This window comes from Leptinotarsa decemlineata, unplaced genomic scaffold (assembly GCF_025532065.1).
Source record: "Leptinotarsa decemlineata unplaced genomic scaffold, Ldec_3_MD MMD2_tig00001393_RagTag_RagTag, whole genome shotgun sequence".
Classification (NCBI taxonomy): domain Eukaryota; kingdom Metazoa; phylum Arthropoda; class Insecta; order Coleoptera; family Chrysomelidae; genus Leptinotarsa; species Leptinotarsa decemlineata.
This window is the reverse complement of record NW_027412562.1, coordinates 3,088,303-3,105,679: the sequence shown is the minus strand read 5'-3', so window position 1 is coordinate 3,105,679 and position 17,377 is coordinate 3,088,303. Positions and strand designations below refer to the sequence as shown.

At 34.0% G+C, this 17,377-nt stretch overlaps 1 protein-coding gene across 3 annotated transcripts in view; it reads left to right on the top strand.

Moving 5' to 3' along the window:
- E23 (ABC transporter G family member E23) overlaps positions 1 to 17,377 on the top strand; it is a 356,089-nt gene that overhangs the window by 255,977 nt on the left and 82,735 nt on the right. Inside the window, exon 1 of one of the 3 annotated variants that reach the window (XM_074176092.1) lies at positions 3,968 to 3,987. The exons of the other annotated variants lie outside the window; for them this stretch is intronic. Within the exon in view, the coding sequence (XP_074032193.1) occupies positions 3,986 to 3,987 (2 nt within the window). The 5' untranslated portion in view covers positions 3,968 to 3,985. Of the gene's footprint in view, positions 1 to 3,967; positions 3,988 to 17,377 lie in introns of those variants that run through there. 3 annotated transcript variants of the gene reach the window in all.

The following is a 17,377-nucleotide window of genomic DNA, read 5'->3' as shown; positions in this document are numbered from 1 at the left end:
TTGGAAACAGTCTCAAAATTTTTCAACAACGTAATTGAAATATGTCTATATTCTGCTTTCTGATAGTATGAGGCAATAAATGCTAATATTCAGTGTAAAACGCTAATGCTGTGATTTCGTTATGGTTTGTCACAGCTGGCTTAGGCGGTTTCATAATACTTTACCGGGTCCACCCTATTTTTGTATCGCAAACGGGTGGCAAACCAAAGATTTTATGAGTTTGTTTGATGGTGAAATCCCTGAAAGAATCTGTGCAAAAATTAAGACTATTAGCCGAAAAATAACAATTATATTAAGCAGAAAACTGAAATAACAATGAAATAAAATATAAGCAACAACCAAAAAAAAATTGAACTATCAACACGAGATGAAAAATAATGAATTATTAACAAGAAATGAAAAATAAAAATTTAAAGATTCCAAATCAAGTGACTTCACGACGTTTCGATTGTTAGTATCCACAATCGTCTTCGGGTGATAACTGGACTTATTCCCCGAGATCTGACTATTTATAGGTCATTCGAGTGCTTTCACCTATCCCCTCTTTCCTCTCACCGCTTCATCGGTTTTAACGGAAGATGGCCGTTTGACGGGAGTGTAAGGAAAAACATAATCTTTTGTGAAAAATTCGAGGCATTTTGTTGAACTACTAGGGGCAATCGAAGTCAAAGAGCAGGATCAACTGATCAGTTTCGACGTGGAAAGCCTCTACACCAACGTTCCTGTCGAAGAAGTACTTCAAATCAGGGAATTACTAGGATACTGTGTACAAATCTGCTACTTCCAATGGAAGGACGAATTCTTTACGCAATATATATATATATATATATATATATATATATATATATATATATATATATATATATACAAATATGAAAGTTATTGAGTGTCTTGATATAGAAACAGAAGTTAATATCGGACATAGCACTCATGAAAGTGGCAAACCATAGACACGTGTTTCGGGCTTTTGGCCCATCATCAGTATGGTGCAGCCAAGTGTAAGGATGGGCAACACTTGGTTACCAAAAGATAGAAATACAAATACACGGAGCCACCAACAGGAGCCAACCGCACATTTGTGGTTTCAGTTGATAGATCTCGTGTTCATAAGAAAACTATCAAAATCACCACGGAGGCAGCTATAGCTACCTGCGTGACATCCGGGTCCAGGAAATTATACAAATATGAAAGTTATTGAGTGTCTTGATATAGAAACAGAAGTTAATATCGGACATAGCACTCATGAAAGTGGCAAACCATAGACACGTGTTTCGGGCTTTTGGCCCATCATCAGTATGGTGCAGCCAAGTGTAAGGATGGGCAACACTTGGTTACCAAAAGATAGAAATACAAATACACGGAGCCACCAACAGGAGCCAACCGCACATTTGTGGTTTCAGTTGATAGATCTCGTGTTCACAAGAAAACTATCAAAATCACCACGGAGGCAGCTATAGCTACCTGCGTGACATCCGGGTCCAGGAAATTATACAAATATGAAAGTTATTGAGTGTCTTGATATAGAAACAGAAGTTAATATCGGACATTGCACTCATGAAAGTGGCAAACCATAGACACGTGTTTCGGGCTTTTGGCCCATCATCAGTATGGTGCAGCCAAGTGTAAGGATGGGCAACACTTGGTTACCAAAAGATAGAAATACAAATACACGGAGCCACCAACAGGAGCCAACCGCACATTTGTGGTTTCAGTTGATAGATCTCGTGTTCACAAGAAAACTATCAAAATCACCACGGAGGCAGCTATAGCTACCTGCGTGACATCCGGGTCCAGGAAATCATACAAATATGAAAGTTATTGAGTGTCTTGATATAGAAACAGAAGTTAATATCGGACATAGCACTCATGAAAGTGGCAAACCATAGACACGTGTTTCGGGCTTTTGGCCCATCATCAGTATGGTGCAGCCAAGTGTAAGGATGGGCAACACTTGGTTACCAAAAGATAGAAATACAAATACACGGAGCCACCAACAGGAGCCAACCGCACATTTGTGGTTTCAGTTGATAGATCTCGTGTTCACAAGAAAACTATCAAAATCACCACGGAGGCAGCTATAGCTACCTGCGTGACATCCGGGTCCAGGAAATTATACAAATATGAAAGTTATTGAGTGTCTTGATATAGAAACAGAAGTTAATATCGGACATAGCACTCATGAAAGTGGCAAACCATAGACACGTGTTTCGGGCTTTTGGCCCATGTTGCCCATCCTTACACTTGGCTGCACCATACTGATGATGGGCCAAAAGCCCGAAACACGTGTCTATGGTTTGCCACTTTCATGAGTGCTATGTCCGATATTAACTTCTGTTACTATATATATATATATATATATATATATATATATATATATATATATATATATATATATATATATATATATATATATGGTTTGAAACTCTGGTCATTGAAGAAGCCCCGAGTCTGGGTCAGATACGTGGACAACACCTTCATAATATAGAACCATGGGAATGCAGAACTAGACATCTTCCTGAAGCACATCAACAACGTAAGTCCTTCCATCACTCCATCACAATGGAGAAGGAAGTCTACAACGAATTGCCATTCTTAGACGTATTGGTGAAGAGGACCAACACCAAATGGGAAACATCTATATATCTACTAGGCCGTGCTTTCGGGCTCTGTAATACAAAGGAAGGTCTCGAAAAGGAACTAGGCATCATCACAAATGACCTTCAACGGAATGGTTACTCCAAAGTGATGATGGAACAGGCTTTAGCTAGAAGACAGCAAGAGCTCCACAAGGAAGAGAAGCCGCCACAACCAGTACTTGTACTTTCCTACATCAGAGGATTGTCGAAAAGGAGAAGAAGAACTGGATTCAAGTACAACATCAAAACCTGCTTCATCAGATCCGGAACACAATTCGTAACAGCCTCACGAAAACCAGGCCACCAAACGCGGACTGCGATTCCAAGAGTTGCATTTACCGGATACCCTGTGAGTGCGGATAATCCTATATCGATGAAAGTAAGAGACCATTGAAAGCACAAAGCACAAGAAACACACACAGCGATGGGATACCAGCAAGTCAGGAATAGCTGAACATGTTTGGACCCATCTAGGTAACATCGAGTGGTCCTAAGCTGAGATCATACACAGAAAGGAACATTGGTTCAGGAGGAAATTCAAAGAAGCCGCACACATGTTGTCCAACAACGTATTCAGCCAAGTTAGCGTAGATATACGCAACAGCGAATTAAAAATTATTTGCTATTCCACCGCTCAAGAGAATAGACTATTGTTATTTGCTTTATGAACCATGATGTAGGGTTGCCTTGCGCCATGATTTCAACGATCAAATCATCATTCCCTATTATAACCCATAAATCATATCTGATTTAAGCACCCGCATTTTTCAGTAAATAAGTCTAGCCATCTTCAGGACCGCATGTGCCCTTTTATTTTTCTTTCTGGGCGATGGTTCGAAGTCGGTTTGTGATCTAATGTCACCTCCAGATATTCAAACTCTCCAATTGTATGCTGTCAGTTTTCCTTGGCCTACATCATATATTAGAAGTAGATTTGTATTTTGCAATGTAGATATTCTTCAGAATACCATTTATTCGAAATCTGCTTTCAATAAGCAATGAGGATTTATAGTTAGTTTGCTCTAGTATCTGGAAAATAATAAACTATTTATGGGAAAAGGTTTCAGCCTTCTACATCTCCATCTTCATACAAAAAATTGGGTATGCATCAATATTTTTAAAGTAGATGGATGTTAAATTGGTAGATTCGATTTTTTTTCATCAATTTTTTCTGATTGAGAATGTTCTGAATACCTTAAACTTCGTAACAATATGCGCTTTGAAGTTAATTACCCCATTATATGCCATGGAGATTTATTATCAATATTGCCACAAGAGTAACATACCACATTAATTGAGAATTTTTTGTTTCAGGTAATATTAGACTTCAGAAAAATGAAAATCATGGCATGTAAGTATTTGTTGTCATTGCTTTGAGAAAGACTGTCATTTGCTTTAAGAAAAGTTGACATTCGAGTTGTCTCAGGGTATTTTTATATATGATTCAATATTCGCATGTCAAAAAATTACAACCTATACTGTAGATAACAAAAATTTTCTGAATATCTTTTACTCAACGAAGAATTTTTCATTTAGAAATCGTTTTTCTCTTTTTACAATGCATTATAATTTTGATATCTGGAGTTCAAGTAAGATAAAAGTTGACGCGATATTTTTTTCATTTTTCAAGTTTTCAGCGAACTTTCTAATTTTCACGAAAGAATTGTCAACTCAATTTCCATTTTCTATTCTAGTTTCAGATGTAACAGGCTTTTTTTGAAAATCGTCAATGATATTTTGTGGAGGCCAGCAATTTGACCTTGAATACTGTTGGTTGATCTGGTTTCTTTCTTTTCTTTTAAGTATTGCAGTACTTAATTCATTTATTGATATCTGATATGTTCTCTAGAATAAATTGTAAATTATACCAAAAATTCAAGCAACTTGAAATTGAAAGATACGTAGCCGTTCCACAACATGTCGTCCAAAAATGTATTTTAATTTCAAAACAAGTTCACTTTCAAAAATATACAGCATTCTGCATTTTGTCCTATTTTTTTGAATTCCTACTATATCCACTTCCATAAAAATTAACTATAGATAGCACAGTACTCAATTATGCGATAATTGTGTTGCTGAAATATTTTATTGTAAACTATCAAAATTTCAATAAAACACATACAGGGCATTTCTTAAATGTCCCCCCTTTTATTTTTTGAACGGATCAACTCAAAAAATTGAAATTTGGGATAATGAAATTAATACATGAATACTTTATTTTGAAGTTAAATTGACAGATGAAACTTTCAAGATGGCGACTGGGCGGCATCTGGGAAAAAAATTAAAAGGAAAGGGGAGTCTTGTGACACATCATTTTGAAGCTACTGACGAATATTTTACAACCCTACACTGTTAAAAATGTATGTAAAATTACAAATGTATTACAAAACAAATGACTAGTTAAATTAAAAACCAAAATGTTGCCAATACAATATTCAACACGATTTGAGTAATTTACCAAAAAATATTTGGAATCCTACTAAACTGAGTCGTGATTTTACAATCATCATCAAATAACCCTAAACTTATTGTAATTTTACCAAACCGTAAGTCAGTTCCGAAAGAAAGTTTTAAGAATTTACAAATATTTTTTGTGAATTGATTCACTTTAATTTTTTGTAAATTTATAAAAAAAAAGTTGGAATTGGAACTAAAATGAAGTCATAAAATTTTACAAAAACTTTTAGTATTTTTAAAATTTGCTTTGTAACTGGGCCAATAGTTTCCATTTTTCTCACACGTATTGTAATTATACTGAATCGTTATTAAATTTTTCATAAAAAGTTTTCGAAATGTACAAATATTATTTGTAAATTAAATCACTTAAATTTTTTGTAAATTAATAAAATATTTCTGTAACTGGAATAACTATGAAGTCATCAAAATTTTACAAATACTTTCACTATTTTAACAACATTTGTTCGCAAATTATATACTGCTTTGTAATTTGGCCAATAATTTTCATTTTTCTCACACGTATTGTAATTATACTGAAGGGTTATCAAATGTTTCATAAAAAGTTTTCGAAATGTACAAATATCATTTGAAAATTGAATCACTTACATTTTTTGTAAATTAATAAAATATTTTTGAAACTGGAATAACTATGAAGTCATCAAACTTTTACAAATACTTTCAGTATTTTAACAAATTTTGTTTGCAAATAATATAGTGCTTTGTAATTTGACCAAAAATTTTCATTTTCATTACAATTATTGTAATTATACTGAACCGTTATTAAATTTTTCATAAAATTTTCTTGAAATTTACAAATATCATTTGTAAGTTTTCCACTGTAAGTTTTTGTGAATTGATAAAATATTTTTTTAACTGAAATTGCTATGAAGTCATTGAAATTTTACAAATACTTTCAGTATTTTAACAACTTTCGTTTGCTAATTATATAGTGCTTTATGATTTCACAAAAAAATTTCATCTCTCTCAAACATATTGTCAATTTTCCACATAACGTTTTCTAAATTCACAAATTTTATTTGTAGAATTATTTACATTTACCTTGATTTTTTGGTAAAATTATGAAATATTTTTCAAACTGAGATTATACTATGAAGTAACTTGAATTTTACAAATATTTTTAGTCATTTTACAACTTTTTTGTGCAAATTTCGTATTGCTTTATAATTCGGTTAAAAATGTTTATTTGTCCCACACGTATTGTAATTAGCAATTTTTATGAGAAGTTTCCAAAATGTACATCGTTTATGGTGTAATATACTTCAATTTTTTGTAAAATTATAAATAATTTTTAAAATGGAAAGTACTATGAAGTAACGAAAATTTCACTAATGTTTTCATTACAATTTTCAGATTGCAAAAAAGTATATATCATTTATTGGTCGCAATGCGATAATCAAAGTTGTGATAGAAATTTTAGTTAGTATATAGTTATATAACTGAGTGGTTAATCACTAATGATTTTTGGTGTCAATTGAATCATGTATACTCGTATGAATAGAGATTTGGTTATCACTCGAAACAAATGAATATTCATGAATTTTAGGGAATTTCCACTGATTCATGCGTTTATATATCAGAAAAAAATCATCGCGAATTTGATTGGCGACAATATTTGAATTTTGTTATCACTAACAATCATTTGAGGAAATGGATACGATGAATGGAAGTTTAGCCTTGAATGAAAGTTTTGAATATGAATTTTCAACATCAATCATTGGTACATTGCGATAGCTTTGGGGTGTTGACTGTAGTCGCAAGTTGGAATCGTAATCACGGTTAATTTTTTTTGTATTGAAAATCATTCGATCCTAATTTCTATCATTGTTGATAAAGCAATTTTTGTTCCATCCATTGGATTGTAATCATTTTTTTTTAAACTTTACTATAGGAAATGAAGTCAACATCTTCCCCTACTAAAAAATGGCGGAACATTTAAAAATTTTCTGTAGACGAACACAATATCGACAATATCGATATTTCTAGAAATATTCCTTTTTATCTGTTATATGGCATATCCAACAACCCGATAAGGTTGTTGTTTATAAAAAAAATGTCAGTACGACAATGAACATCATTGTTCAGTTTGAATATTCTCATTACTTTTCGGTTTTACTAGTAGAAAGGTACCACGTCAATAATCTCTAAAATGTTCAATTCTCATCCATTGAAAGAAAAAATTGAAGTGATTTTTATTTAAGGTTACGCGTAACTTTCACTACATCGAAAGGATTTTCAATGAACGTTTTCCGAATCGTCCTATATGTAGAAAATATTTGAGGGAACTTGTATATAAATTCACAACTACCGGTAGGGTACATAACAAAAAGCCCCCAGGTCATGTGTCCATTTCGGAAGAACAGCAGGTGCAAATAACTGGTGAGAAAATAGTGAATCCTGAACAGTCTACTTATTCCGCCGCGAATGTTCCTTCTACTGTATGGAGAATTATGCAGAGGAATAGGTATCATCCATACAAAATAAAAATGGTACACCAATTAACTGAAGATGACCCTGATCGAAGAACAGAATTCTGCGAAATCATGATGGAAACCATTGCAAGGCATCCTACCTATCTCCACAATATTTGTTTCATTGACGAATGTACAGTTTTTATAAACGACAATGTTCACAGACAAAATTGCCGTTATTGGAGTGACACCAACCCTCACGTTTTCCGGGAAACACATACCCAATATCCAGAAAAAACTAACGTTTGGGCAGAAATATGGGGAAACCATATTGTAGGACCTCTATTCATTGATCAAAATTTACAAAATTTGAATATGCTGGAAATTACTGATGACCCTCTCATCACTGAAATCGTCGAAGCGAATCCTAATGAATTTGATATGGATATTGTATTCCAACAAGATGGATAACCACCATATTATCCCAGACAAGTAAGACATTATTTGGATACTACTTTTCCCGGTCGTTGGATTGGCCGTCGAGGTCCTACAGAATGGCCAGCCCGCTTGCCAGATTTGACACTTCTGGCGCCCAGTCGCCATCTTGAAAGTTTCATCTGTCAATTTCACCTCAAAATAAAGTATTCATGCATTAATTTCATTATTCTAAATTTAAATTTTTTGGGTTGACCGGTTCAAAAAATAAAAGGGGTGGGCATTGAAAAAATACACTGTATAAAGTAATGTACTGATGTCTATTGTGCCGATGTGCTAGATGAAAAGTATACATGCGACAAATTTGGCTGTCTATTTGGCTCATCTCCTGAAACAGTCCTACTGTGTTCAAGATACAACCATCCTTTCTGTAATCTTTCTCAAAGTCATCTACATTTTTGAATATCTGTCATGTACTTCAATACTTCGTGGAATAGGAGATCTAACTGTCGTTATTGGAAAAATTACGCTGGAACTCATACTATGTAATAATTAAAAACTCAATTATTATTGCGCGCTGCCCGTTGTTCCAATTGAGTTAACAAAGTTTTATTCAGCAAAGTTCAAAAGTCGACCGTTGCACTGCAATTACTTAAATTTGGTTTGTGCAATATTACAATCGTTCCATGGCAATAAAAAGTTTCTTGACTCCGAAAGTTCAACGATTTCCGACCAAAATACGCTCTGATGGAGTTCGAACCTCGAGGAAATTGGTTTGCTTTGTTTCAATATTAGCTGGAGTTTTTCATATCTCCTAATCATTTGAGGTCTTATCTATTTCCGGGGGGTAACATTCTGGATATCTTCACGATCGTAGTGTTTTCGTAAACATTCAGATTGAGAAATGTTTACTGTCAGGTGTAGTTGGAGTTTTTGGCATAGAATAAGTCCCACAAAAACAGTTTTCCTACATATCTCTGTAACACTTTTTTGACACATGTTTCATCATCTAGATCTAGATGATTGAAACTGGTGCTTAAACACCACCTCAGCCTATTCTCAGTTTCCATCCGGTGTCCCCCCAAACGTGGAGAGTCATAGATCAGCATAATCTAGGATGTCTAAAGCATAACAGCAGGATTGAGGAAAGTGTTAAGCAATAAAGAACGTCGGAAGAACAGAATCGCAAATAGATGAAAGGAAATTGTAGTAAGGACGTGGAATGAAGCCCCACCAAACGAAAAATACTGCGGCAAAGGATATTTTTTTGAATGAGCATTTGTGCAAAACGAAGCCCAGGGAAGAGTCAAAATCTCCCAGAGAGAGATATGAAAAATCAGAATAGATTGAGAATACTACCAGCTACGAACGAACGCATCTATAAGGTATTGTTAGATATTGATCCAAAAAATGGACAACAGAAAATCACACTAGTTGGCCAAATGAAAAATAAATTGATAAGTATGATCAGTACCCACAGAAACAAAAAATAGCTCAGAGTGACTTCGGGATAATTTTTGGAGGAGATTGAGTAGATCATGGTCGAGTTTAAATTTTTTTTGAGGAGGCTGAGGATCATGATGTTCATAGCAGGCCAATGAGATGTTGAGACATTTCTAAGTAAGAGAACTCTTGTCTGGAAGTCAAAAGCTGGCTGTTCATTAATAGAGAAGAAATGAAGAAATAGCAAATCCAGGACTTTTACACAGATGGGAGATCCTTCTGTACCTTGGTGCTTATTGGTCTGGGCACTTTCAGAGGTCCTGAAGGGGTTCAACGCCTTTGGTAAAACTAGAAGAAGCTAGAAGAAGAAGAACTAGAAGAAGAATTAAGCCGTACAATATAGTACGACTTAATGGTCCCTACATGGTAGACAGGAAACCTATTTTGACCCAGGTAAGTTTTCAAATTCCATAGATTTAGAGTTGGGGGCAGATCAGCAGAGTCAGCTGTAATTCAAACAGAAATGTTTCCATGTGGAATGAAAATCTGTTATGAATGAGACAATCATTCAGAAAAATAATTGAATATAGTGGAAAACAAGTTCATAGGAGCAATACAAATGTCTCTCACTGACAAAGCTTTTAGGAAAACTCATGGAGATGGCAATGTGAGAAGGTTGAACCATGTCAGTGCTAGACTCGAAGGAACCTCGGGAAAAAAGGGAAAATAAATATCTGACATTTCATGAAAACAAATGCAGAGAACTTTTTTTGGCAATCCTGCTTTTACCGTTTGGCCCCACCAAACGGTAAAAGCAGGATTGTCTGGTTGCAAACATGGCAGATTTAGATGTTAAAAGGATCGGAACGTTTTCTTCACAAACTGTGTAGCTCTGGGATACATACCCTATGCAGACTGGTTGAGGCTGTCGTCATTCTGAAACCTGGTTTATTCGGACAGGAATCAGCTTCGAAATCTATAGGAGATTAAAAGAGTGGACCATAAACGCAACTGTTTTGGGTTCTGCTTCCATCTGTTATTTGGAGTAAACGCTGCAGAGAGACGAAAACGAGTTTCCTTTCAACTATCGATATTGAAAATAGGTTTTGCAAGTAGTTGTTTCAGATGAAACCATTTTTTCAGTTTATTTCTGTAGAAAACATCTATGGACAGTGGATTTATTCTGTCAGATATTTATTTTTTTTTTTTTTTTTTTAATATACTTTATTGTCTGAAGAATAAATTCTTATTGACAAAGCCTTGTGCGAAATATAAATAACATATACATGAAATCACAAAAGTAAAATCACTAAAATTAGGTTATAACATGAACTGAAAAGAGACATGTAAATAATAACAAACGTTCAGGATATAAGAACATGGTCAACAAAATGTAAATAAATCAATTTAAACTAAATTGAATGAAATGAAATCAATAAAATACCGTAGATATTACAGTTAGTCTTCTCAATTAAAATTATCATCATAGAATTCTGCTAAGCTATAATAAGGTCTCCCAGAGAGTAAGTCTTTCAACTCTTTCTTAAGAGCTCTAAGGTCATTCATGGTTCTTAAAGCTTGAGGAAGGTTGATTGAACATTTTAAGACCGTTGTAAATAATGGAATCTTCAACTAGAGACGAAGAAGGCAGCGGTAATTTAAAGCTGAATCTTTGCCTGGTTTAATACATTGGCGCGTCCAAGTTGTTAAACAATACCCTATTTTTGAAGACAAGGCAGATTGTCTCGTATATAAATAGGGAGACCACAGTTAGGATTTTGTTAGAGGCAAAAAGAGGTCGACAAGAGTCCCTAGGCTTGGCTTTGCATATGCCTCGTATTGCACGTTTTTCTATTAGTAATACTGATTGAAGGCATGTGGTAGAACACACACCCCAAAAGCAAATACCATAACGGAGGTGTGGTTCAAAAAGGGAATGATAAACCATTCTAGCTTCTGCAGATCCGAGCTCAAATGCAGTTACTCGTATGGCATAGCATCCAGAGGAGAGCTTCGATTTCAAAGTATCTACATGATTGTTGAATTTTAAACTATTGTCAATGAACAAGCCAAGGAATTTAGAAGCTGGTACGTTATCTATTTGAATATTATTTAGATGTACGGCTGGAATCTGGCAACGAAAGTCCTCTGCAGTCCTCCTTTGAAAATGTTGTGTTCACACAAAACAAAAAATGTTTTTCTAAGTTAATAACAATTGTTGAGAAGTACGACGATAGCACTTCTCAAGCCGATGTGAACTGCTACGTGGCGATATTCGAATGCGAATTTTTACCAGGCGCCGCATCTGACATCTATTTTCGTCGGAGTCTGTTTTAGACCCTCGTTTTTCGATGCTGAGTGTAGACGTGGAAGTTTTGCGATATTTGTTTACATACGCGTTCATTACAAAGTGGTGGGTTTATAAAATATCAGATACCTCTTAGTGAACGACAATGAACTCTCGTGTTTAGACTGACTTTTAAATCGTTATGTAAAATCTGGTAATTTTTGAAGATTGCAATACCTATACTGAATTATCATTCGAGACAACTCTGATGAGCTGATCAATACAGACGAAACATATCAGTCCTAATAATAATAATGATACTAGTGAGTTTATTTCGCTATGAAGCTACTGAATACAAAAATCAAATAGCACAAAACAAACAGATCATCATAACTGGTTGATAACATGAAATATAAAATTATATTTTATAAAATCGAAATGATGAAAGAAAACAAGTGGAATGAATATTTTGATGCAGTTATTAAATTATTTTTAAGTAAAAGAATTGAATACAATTTTATAAGTTTTATACAATTTTCACAATTTTTTATTTTTATGGCAATTATAATTTTGCAAACCTTTATAGTTCAATTGATTTTGTCCAAAACTTGTGTTATATCTCTTCAATAGCTTGAATTCAATTTCAATTTATTGTTGTATAAATCAATGTGTCGTCGGCAAATAGTTGCACTTAACAATTTTTTATGACTCTTCAAATATCATTTATGTATAGGAGTCCCAAAACAGACCCCTGTGGAACACCATGTTTTGTTGAAATATTATTTGAGATTTTATCCTCAAATTTTGTGACTTGCAATCCATTCTTGATATATGATTCAAACCAACTCATTACTTTATCTAATCTAACTTATAAATTGTTTTAGAAGAATTTCTCTATCGATAGTTTCGAAGCTCTGTTGATATCTAAAAATAAAATGCCAACAATTTTACTTTCATCAATCTATGACTTCCAATCATTAAGTAAAATTTATAATGCAATTTCACACGAATACATTTTTCTAAATTCAGCTTGAGAATTTGAAAATATATTATCAAGTCAAGTCAATCAAGTGTCAAGTCAATTTGATTCAAATTTTCTTGTTTCAATGAAATTTCCATAACTTTTTCATAAAGAGATGATGAAGTGGACGTATTTTTGATTATTTTTTCCATTTTATTACAAATAACAATTGTATGAGTTGAATGAATAAAAAGCACATTTCAGAAATTTTTTGTATTTCATCGAAAATATTGAAGTTAATTCATCTTTCATATTGAAATATTGAAAATTAGCTAGATCGATTTTTATGATTTTTGATTTGTTGGATTTGTCTCTGCCCGGAGTAGCAGAAGAACACTGCGAAATATTGCGAAGCGATTCACTGCAGGTTTTTAGTGATTTTACGATTAAAGAAGATCTTTTGAAGTTCATTCCACTGAAAGGATACACTACTGGACATGAGTTGTTTTCTCATTTAAAAAATATTATTTCTTCCGAGAAAATTCCAATATCGAAAATGGTAGGCTTGACAACCGATGGCGCTCCAGCTATGGTGGGTTGTGATAAGGGTCTGGTGGCGTAATGTCGTAAAGATGAAACTTTTCCGCAATTTCTCTATTACCACTGCATTATCCATCAGCAAGCATTATGTGGAAATTGTAGAATATGTAGAACTCAAGCGTTACAAAGAAGATTATTCAGAACCTTGGCCGATGAAGTTGACTGTCAATACGGGGACCTACTCCTTCACTCTGAAGTCCGATGGTTAAGTAGAGGACGGGTGCTGAAACGTTTTAATGATGTCCTATCTGGCATAGTTCAATTTTTCAAGCAACGCGATGAACCGACTCCGGAACTAGAAAATTCAATCTGGCTTAGAGATTTTGGTTTTCTCGTGGACATTACAGAGAAATTAAACGAACTTAATTTGCAGCTTCAGGGGAGAGACAAAGAACTAGCGGAAATGATTTCTGATATAAAAGCATTTATCAAAAAGCTGGAGTTTTGGGAACAAAACCTAATTAACAGCGATGCCAAGCATTTTCCTATTCTTTCAGAAAAAATATCTCAAAAACCATTAGAACCCTTTGACAACAAATATCATGTAGAAATAATTTTTACCCTGAAGAATAACTTCAAAAATCGCTTTAAGGATTTCAATGAAATGGCTTTAGTAGCGCAGTTTGTTGTTTCACCATTTATAGAAATTGATATCCAACAGTTTGCAACTTGTGTTATGCAGAACTTTGGCGAAGACATCGCTGCAATAGAAATGGAAGTCATTGAGTTTCAAAATGATTTAGCCTTAAAATCGTTAGTTTCAAGTACTGAATGTATCTGGCCTATTGTAAGTAAAGACAAATATTCAGTTCTATGCCGTGTTGCCTTGAAAGTGAAAGCATTATTCAGTTCAACCTATTTGTGTGAATCTTCTTTTACCAATATGAAGTTTATTAAGAACATATATCGCACTCGACTTACAGATGAACATTTGGATAATTGTATTCGAATGGCTGCATCAAATTATACTGCAAACATTAAAAAAATTATCGATGAGTCTGAGTGTCAGCCTTCTCATTGAACGTGATTTTTTATTTTTCAATGTTTATGTTCATGATAGTGCGTTACTTTTTTGTTGTTATTAATAACTATTTTTAAATCATACGTGACATATCGTTATGGCTGGATAAAAGTTTGTGTTTATTTTTCACACACCTTCGTTTGATAGGTAGGAATGTAGCTATGAACAAGTACGTACTAGTAATATTAGTTATTTTGTTATTAGTTTATTATTAGTACCTATGCATTATGTATTACCAGTAAAATAAATACATATAATGATAAATTAACTGTGAATCATTTCATTTACGTTGCGTTACGTGGCTTCCGTGTGGGTAGCTCGCTGTTTATTCCAAAATTAAGAAAGTAGCTAACACATTGAAGAGGTTGGCGACCACTGGTTTAATGTATCACTTCAGGTCTTCAAAAATCAATTGAAAAGGTTATAGCGTTTTCGAAGTTTTTCTTTACCTTACCATTTTCTTTGTAAGTGCCAGATTTGTTACATCTTCTTTCTTGTAAGTACCAGAATTGTTTCATCTTTAATTAATATAGTCACTAGATATAAGGATTTATTAATATTTTGTATTTTACACTTTGCTAAATGTTTTGTAAAATTGTGAATTGTAATGTAGAAATCAGACATGAGCATTCAAAAATACTTTGTAGTTTGTTAAATATGTTTTTCAAAATTGGCTTTGCCGTTGAATGAATAAATACATTTAGTCTGAAGAAGCTATAATATACTGAAACACGTGCAGGTGTTGAGTGAAAATCTCAAGTGTTACTTGAGATTAGGAGTACACGATCAGGCTACGAGCGTACCGAAAGTGTTTCGTGTCCGACAGTACCCTCCTTCAGTAAAACATTTCCTACATTACATATTCAAAACCGAAATTCTTGCTCTCGATATGTCCAAACATTCGACACGTGAAAGGAACGATCGATCCACTTTGTGTTTTCGGTTTTACTTTCGAATGGTACGCATTTTGCGCAACCGACCATTTCACGTCTATTTCGAGAGGCAATCCGAAAAATTCCTAGGTCACTTACCTTTGCACGTTCACAGTCATTTGGTTAGTTTCCAGTACGTGTTTAAATGTCGTTGTTCCGACGAAAATATGACGTTGTACGGCGATAAATATTTGAGTTGTTAATTTGCATACTCTGTAGTACGTCGAACGCCATTCCGAATTAGATATGCCGGCTCCGCTCTCGCCTCACCAGAAGTTATTCAATAATTTATGGACGTTCCTAGACCCGTTGGATTTTCATTTGGAAGAGTGATGATGAGATATTCTTAGCTATTTCTTGGATTTTCGCTAAAGTATGTGGATGTCAATGCAGTGAAATTCAATATCCGTCGTGATGTTACCCAAGGAAGTAGTTTTCTCACAATAACTGGAAACTCCTGCTGTGTAAGAAAACTAGGGGATAAGAATGTTTTGAATTGCACTACAAAATGTTTTTTTTACTGCATTGCTAAATTTTTTAGAACAATTTTAGGAATTTGAGGCCAAAAGGGTGATACAGGGAGACATCTCAGGCCCTCTGCTGTTTGTGTCATTCCAATTTACAAATCGAGAAATAAGGAAACTCCAAGAACTCAAGTCCCATACCTTGGAAGAAATAAACAAGTACGAGGCCTGTTTAAAAAATTAAGTAAATGTTCAAATTTGATTTTTTTATATTGGTACTCTCGTCTCGAACATATGTTCACAGTTTCAGATGTTTTGCATGTTTGTTTTGGTGGAGAGAGGCATAAAAGATAGAAGTGTTTTGAGATTTTGACGACTTTCTACCATCGAAAAAATTTAATCAAAGAATTTGCACAAACTTTGTGTAAAAACACTCAAAATATTGACAGTGGCATACGATGATCGTACTCTGAGTCAGAAAAATATTTACAAGTTGTACATGCTTTTCACATAAGCACATCAATAACTGATGAAAACGTTGAGAAAGTGAAAATTGTTGTTTACTGTTGTACCGTAAAAGCCTGTGTTTTCAATAAATTGTAATATTTTTGGCCCACACAATTTATTTTTCCACGGCTCTGTTGAACTCCAAAAACCTTATTCGGTCCCAAACGGGGCAGGCACAAAGTATGTGCTCTGCTGTCTGACAGTGACCTGTAAAAAGGCCTGTTAGATATCGTAGTTCATCCCTACTGTAGTTCAACAACTGTTTGGTATCAAGCTTCGAAGTGTGAATAAACGCCTTGGAGTGATCCTGGAAGATTCTGCCAGTAGCTCAAAGAATTTCTACTCGTTTGTTCGATTGATGATCTATTTATTTTGTAGAAATTCATATTTAATATAAGATGATGAAAATAATTTCTGTCGAGTTTTTACTAAGTTTTTTATTTTTTACGACCGGTTTGTTAAACCATTCTCAAGTATTTTATAAACGAAATCAATTCGAATGGCATAAAAACTAAATAGTTACCGAACGTCGGCAGTTTCTTTGTATGGCATGGGCGACGTATATATACGAGGTCTAATCATTATTTTTATTTGGGAGGTTTAATATGGTAATAATTAGTATAGTAATATAACGTTCCATTTGTAATTTCATATTGATTGTGACACAGTCTGAACACAAAATAAACCTTTTCCTTTTCAATCTCGAATTGTGAACTATAACATTATCTAAATTCTTATTTTCATTTTCACAGATCTGGGATTCTTCTGAGTAGTCTTCGGTAGCGCTACCAAACAAATATGAATCGGAATATTAAGCCATATTATTTGTTTTGATTATTTTATTCCGTATCACAGTTAGGTATGTAAATAGACGTCAGATAAATCGTCTTCTTCTTTTGTTCAGTTACAGAATCCATTTGCAAAGAGTAATGTTATTAAGTCAGGGAATTCATTTTTACCGTGTAAGGTCAAGTTAGAAGTTAGACACAGAGAGAGAGATATGTATATTTTTATGTCATTCTTAGAATCGGTGGACTTTGTTTATATTTCTATTTTATTAGGTGAGAGAGGAGTTCGAACTGATACCGATTCGGTGTAGATAGAATGAAATTGTTTAACGGTCTTTCTGTGCTTGGCTTTCAAAGTGAGAACAAATGGTGCTGACAAAATAATTATAAAATTTTGATAGTCATCCATATTAGTGG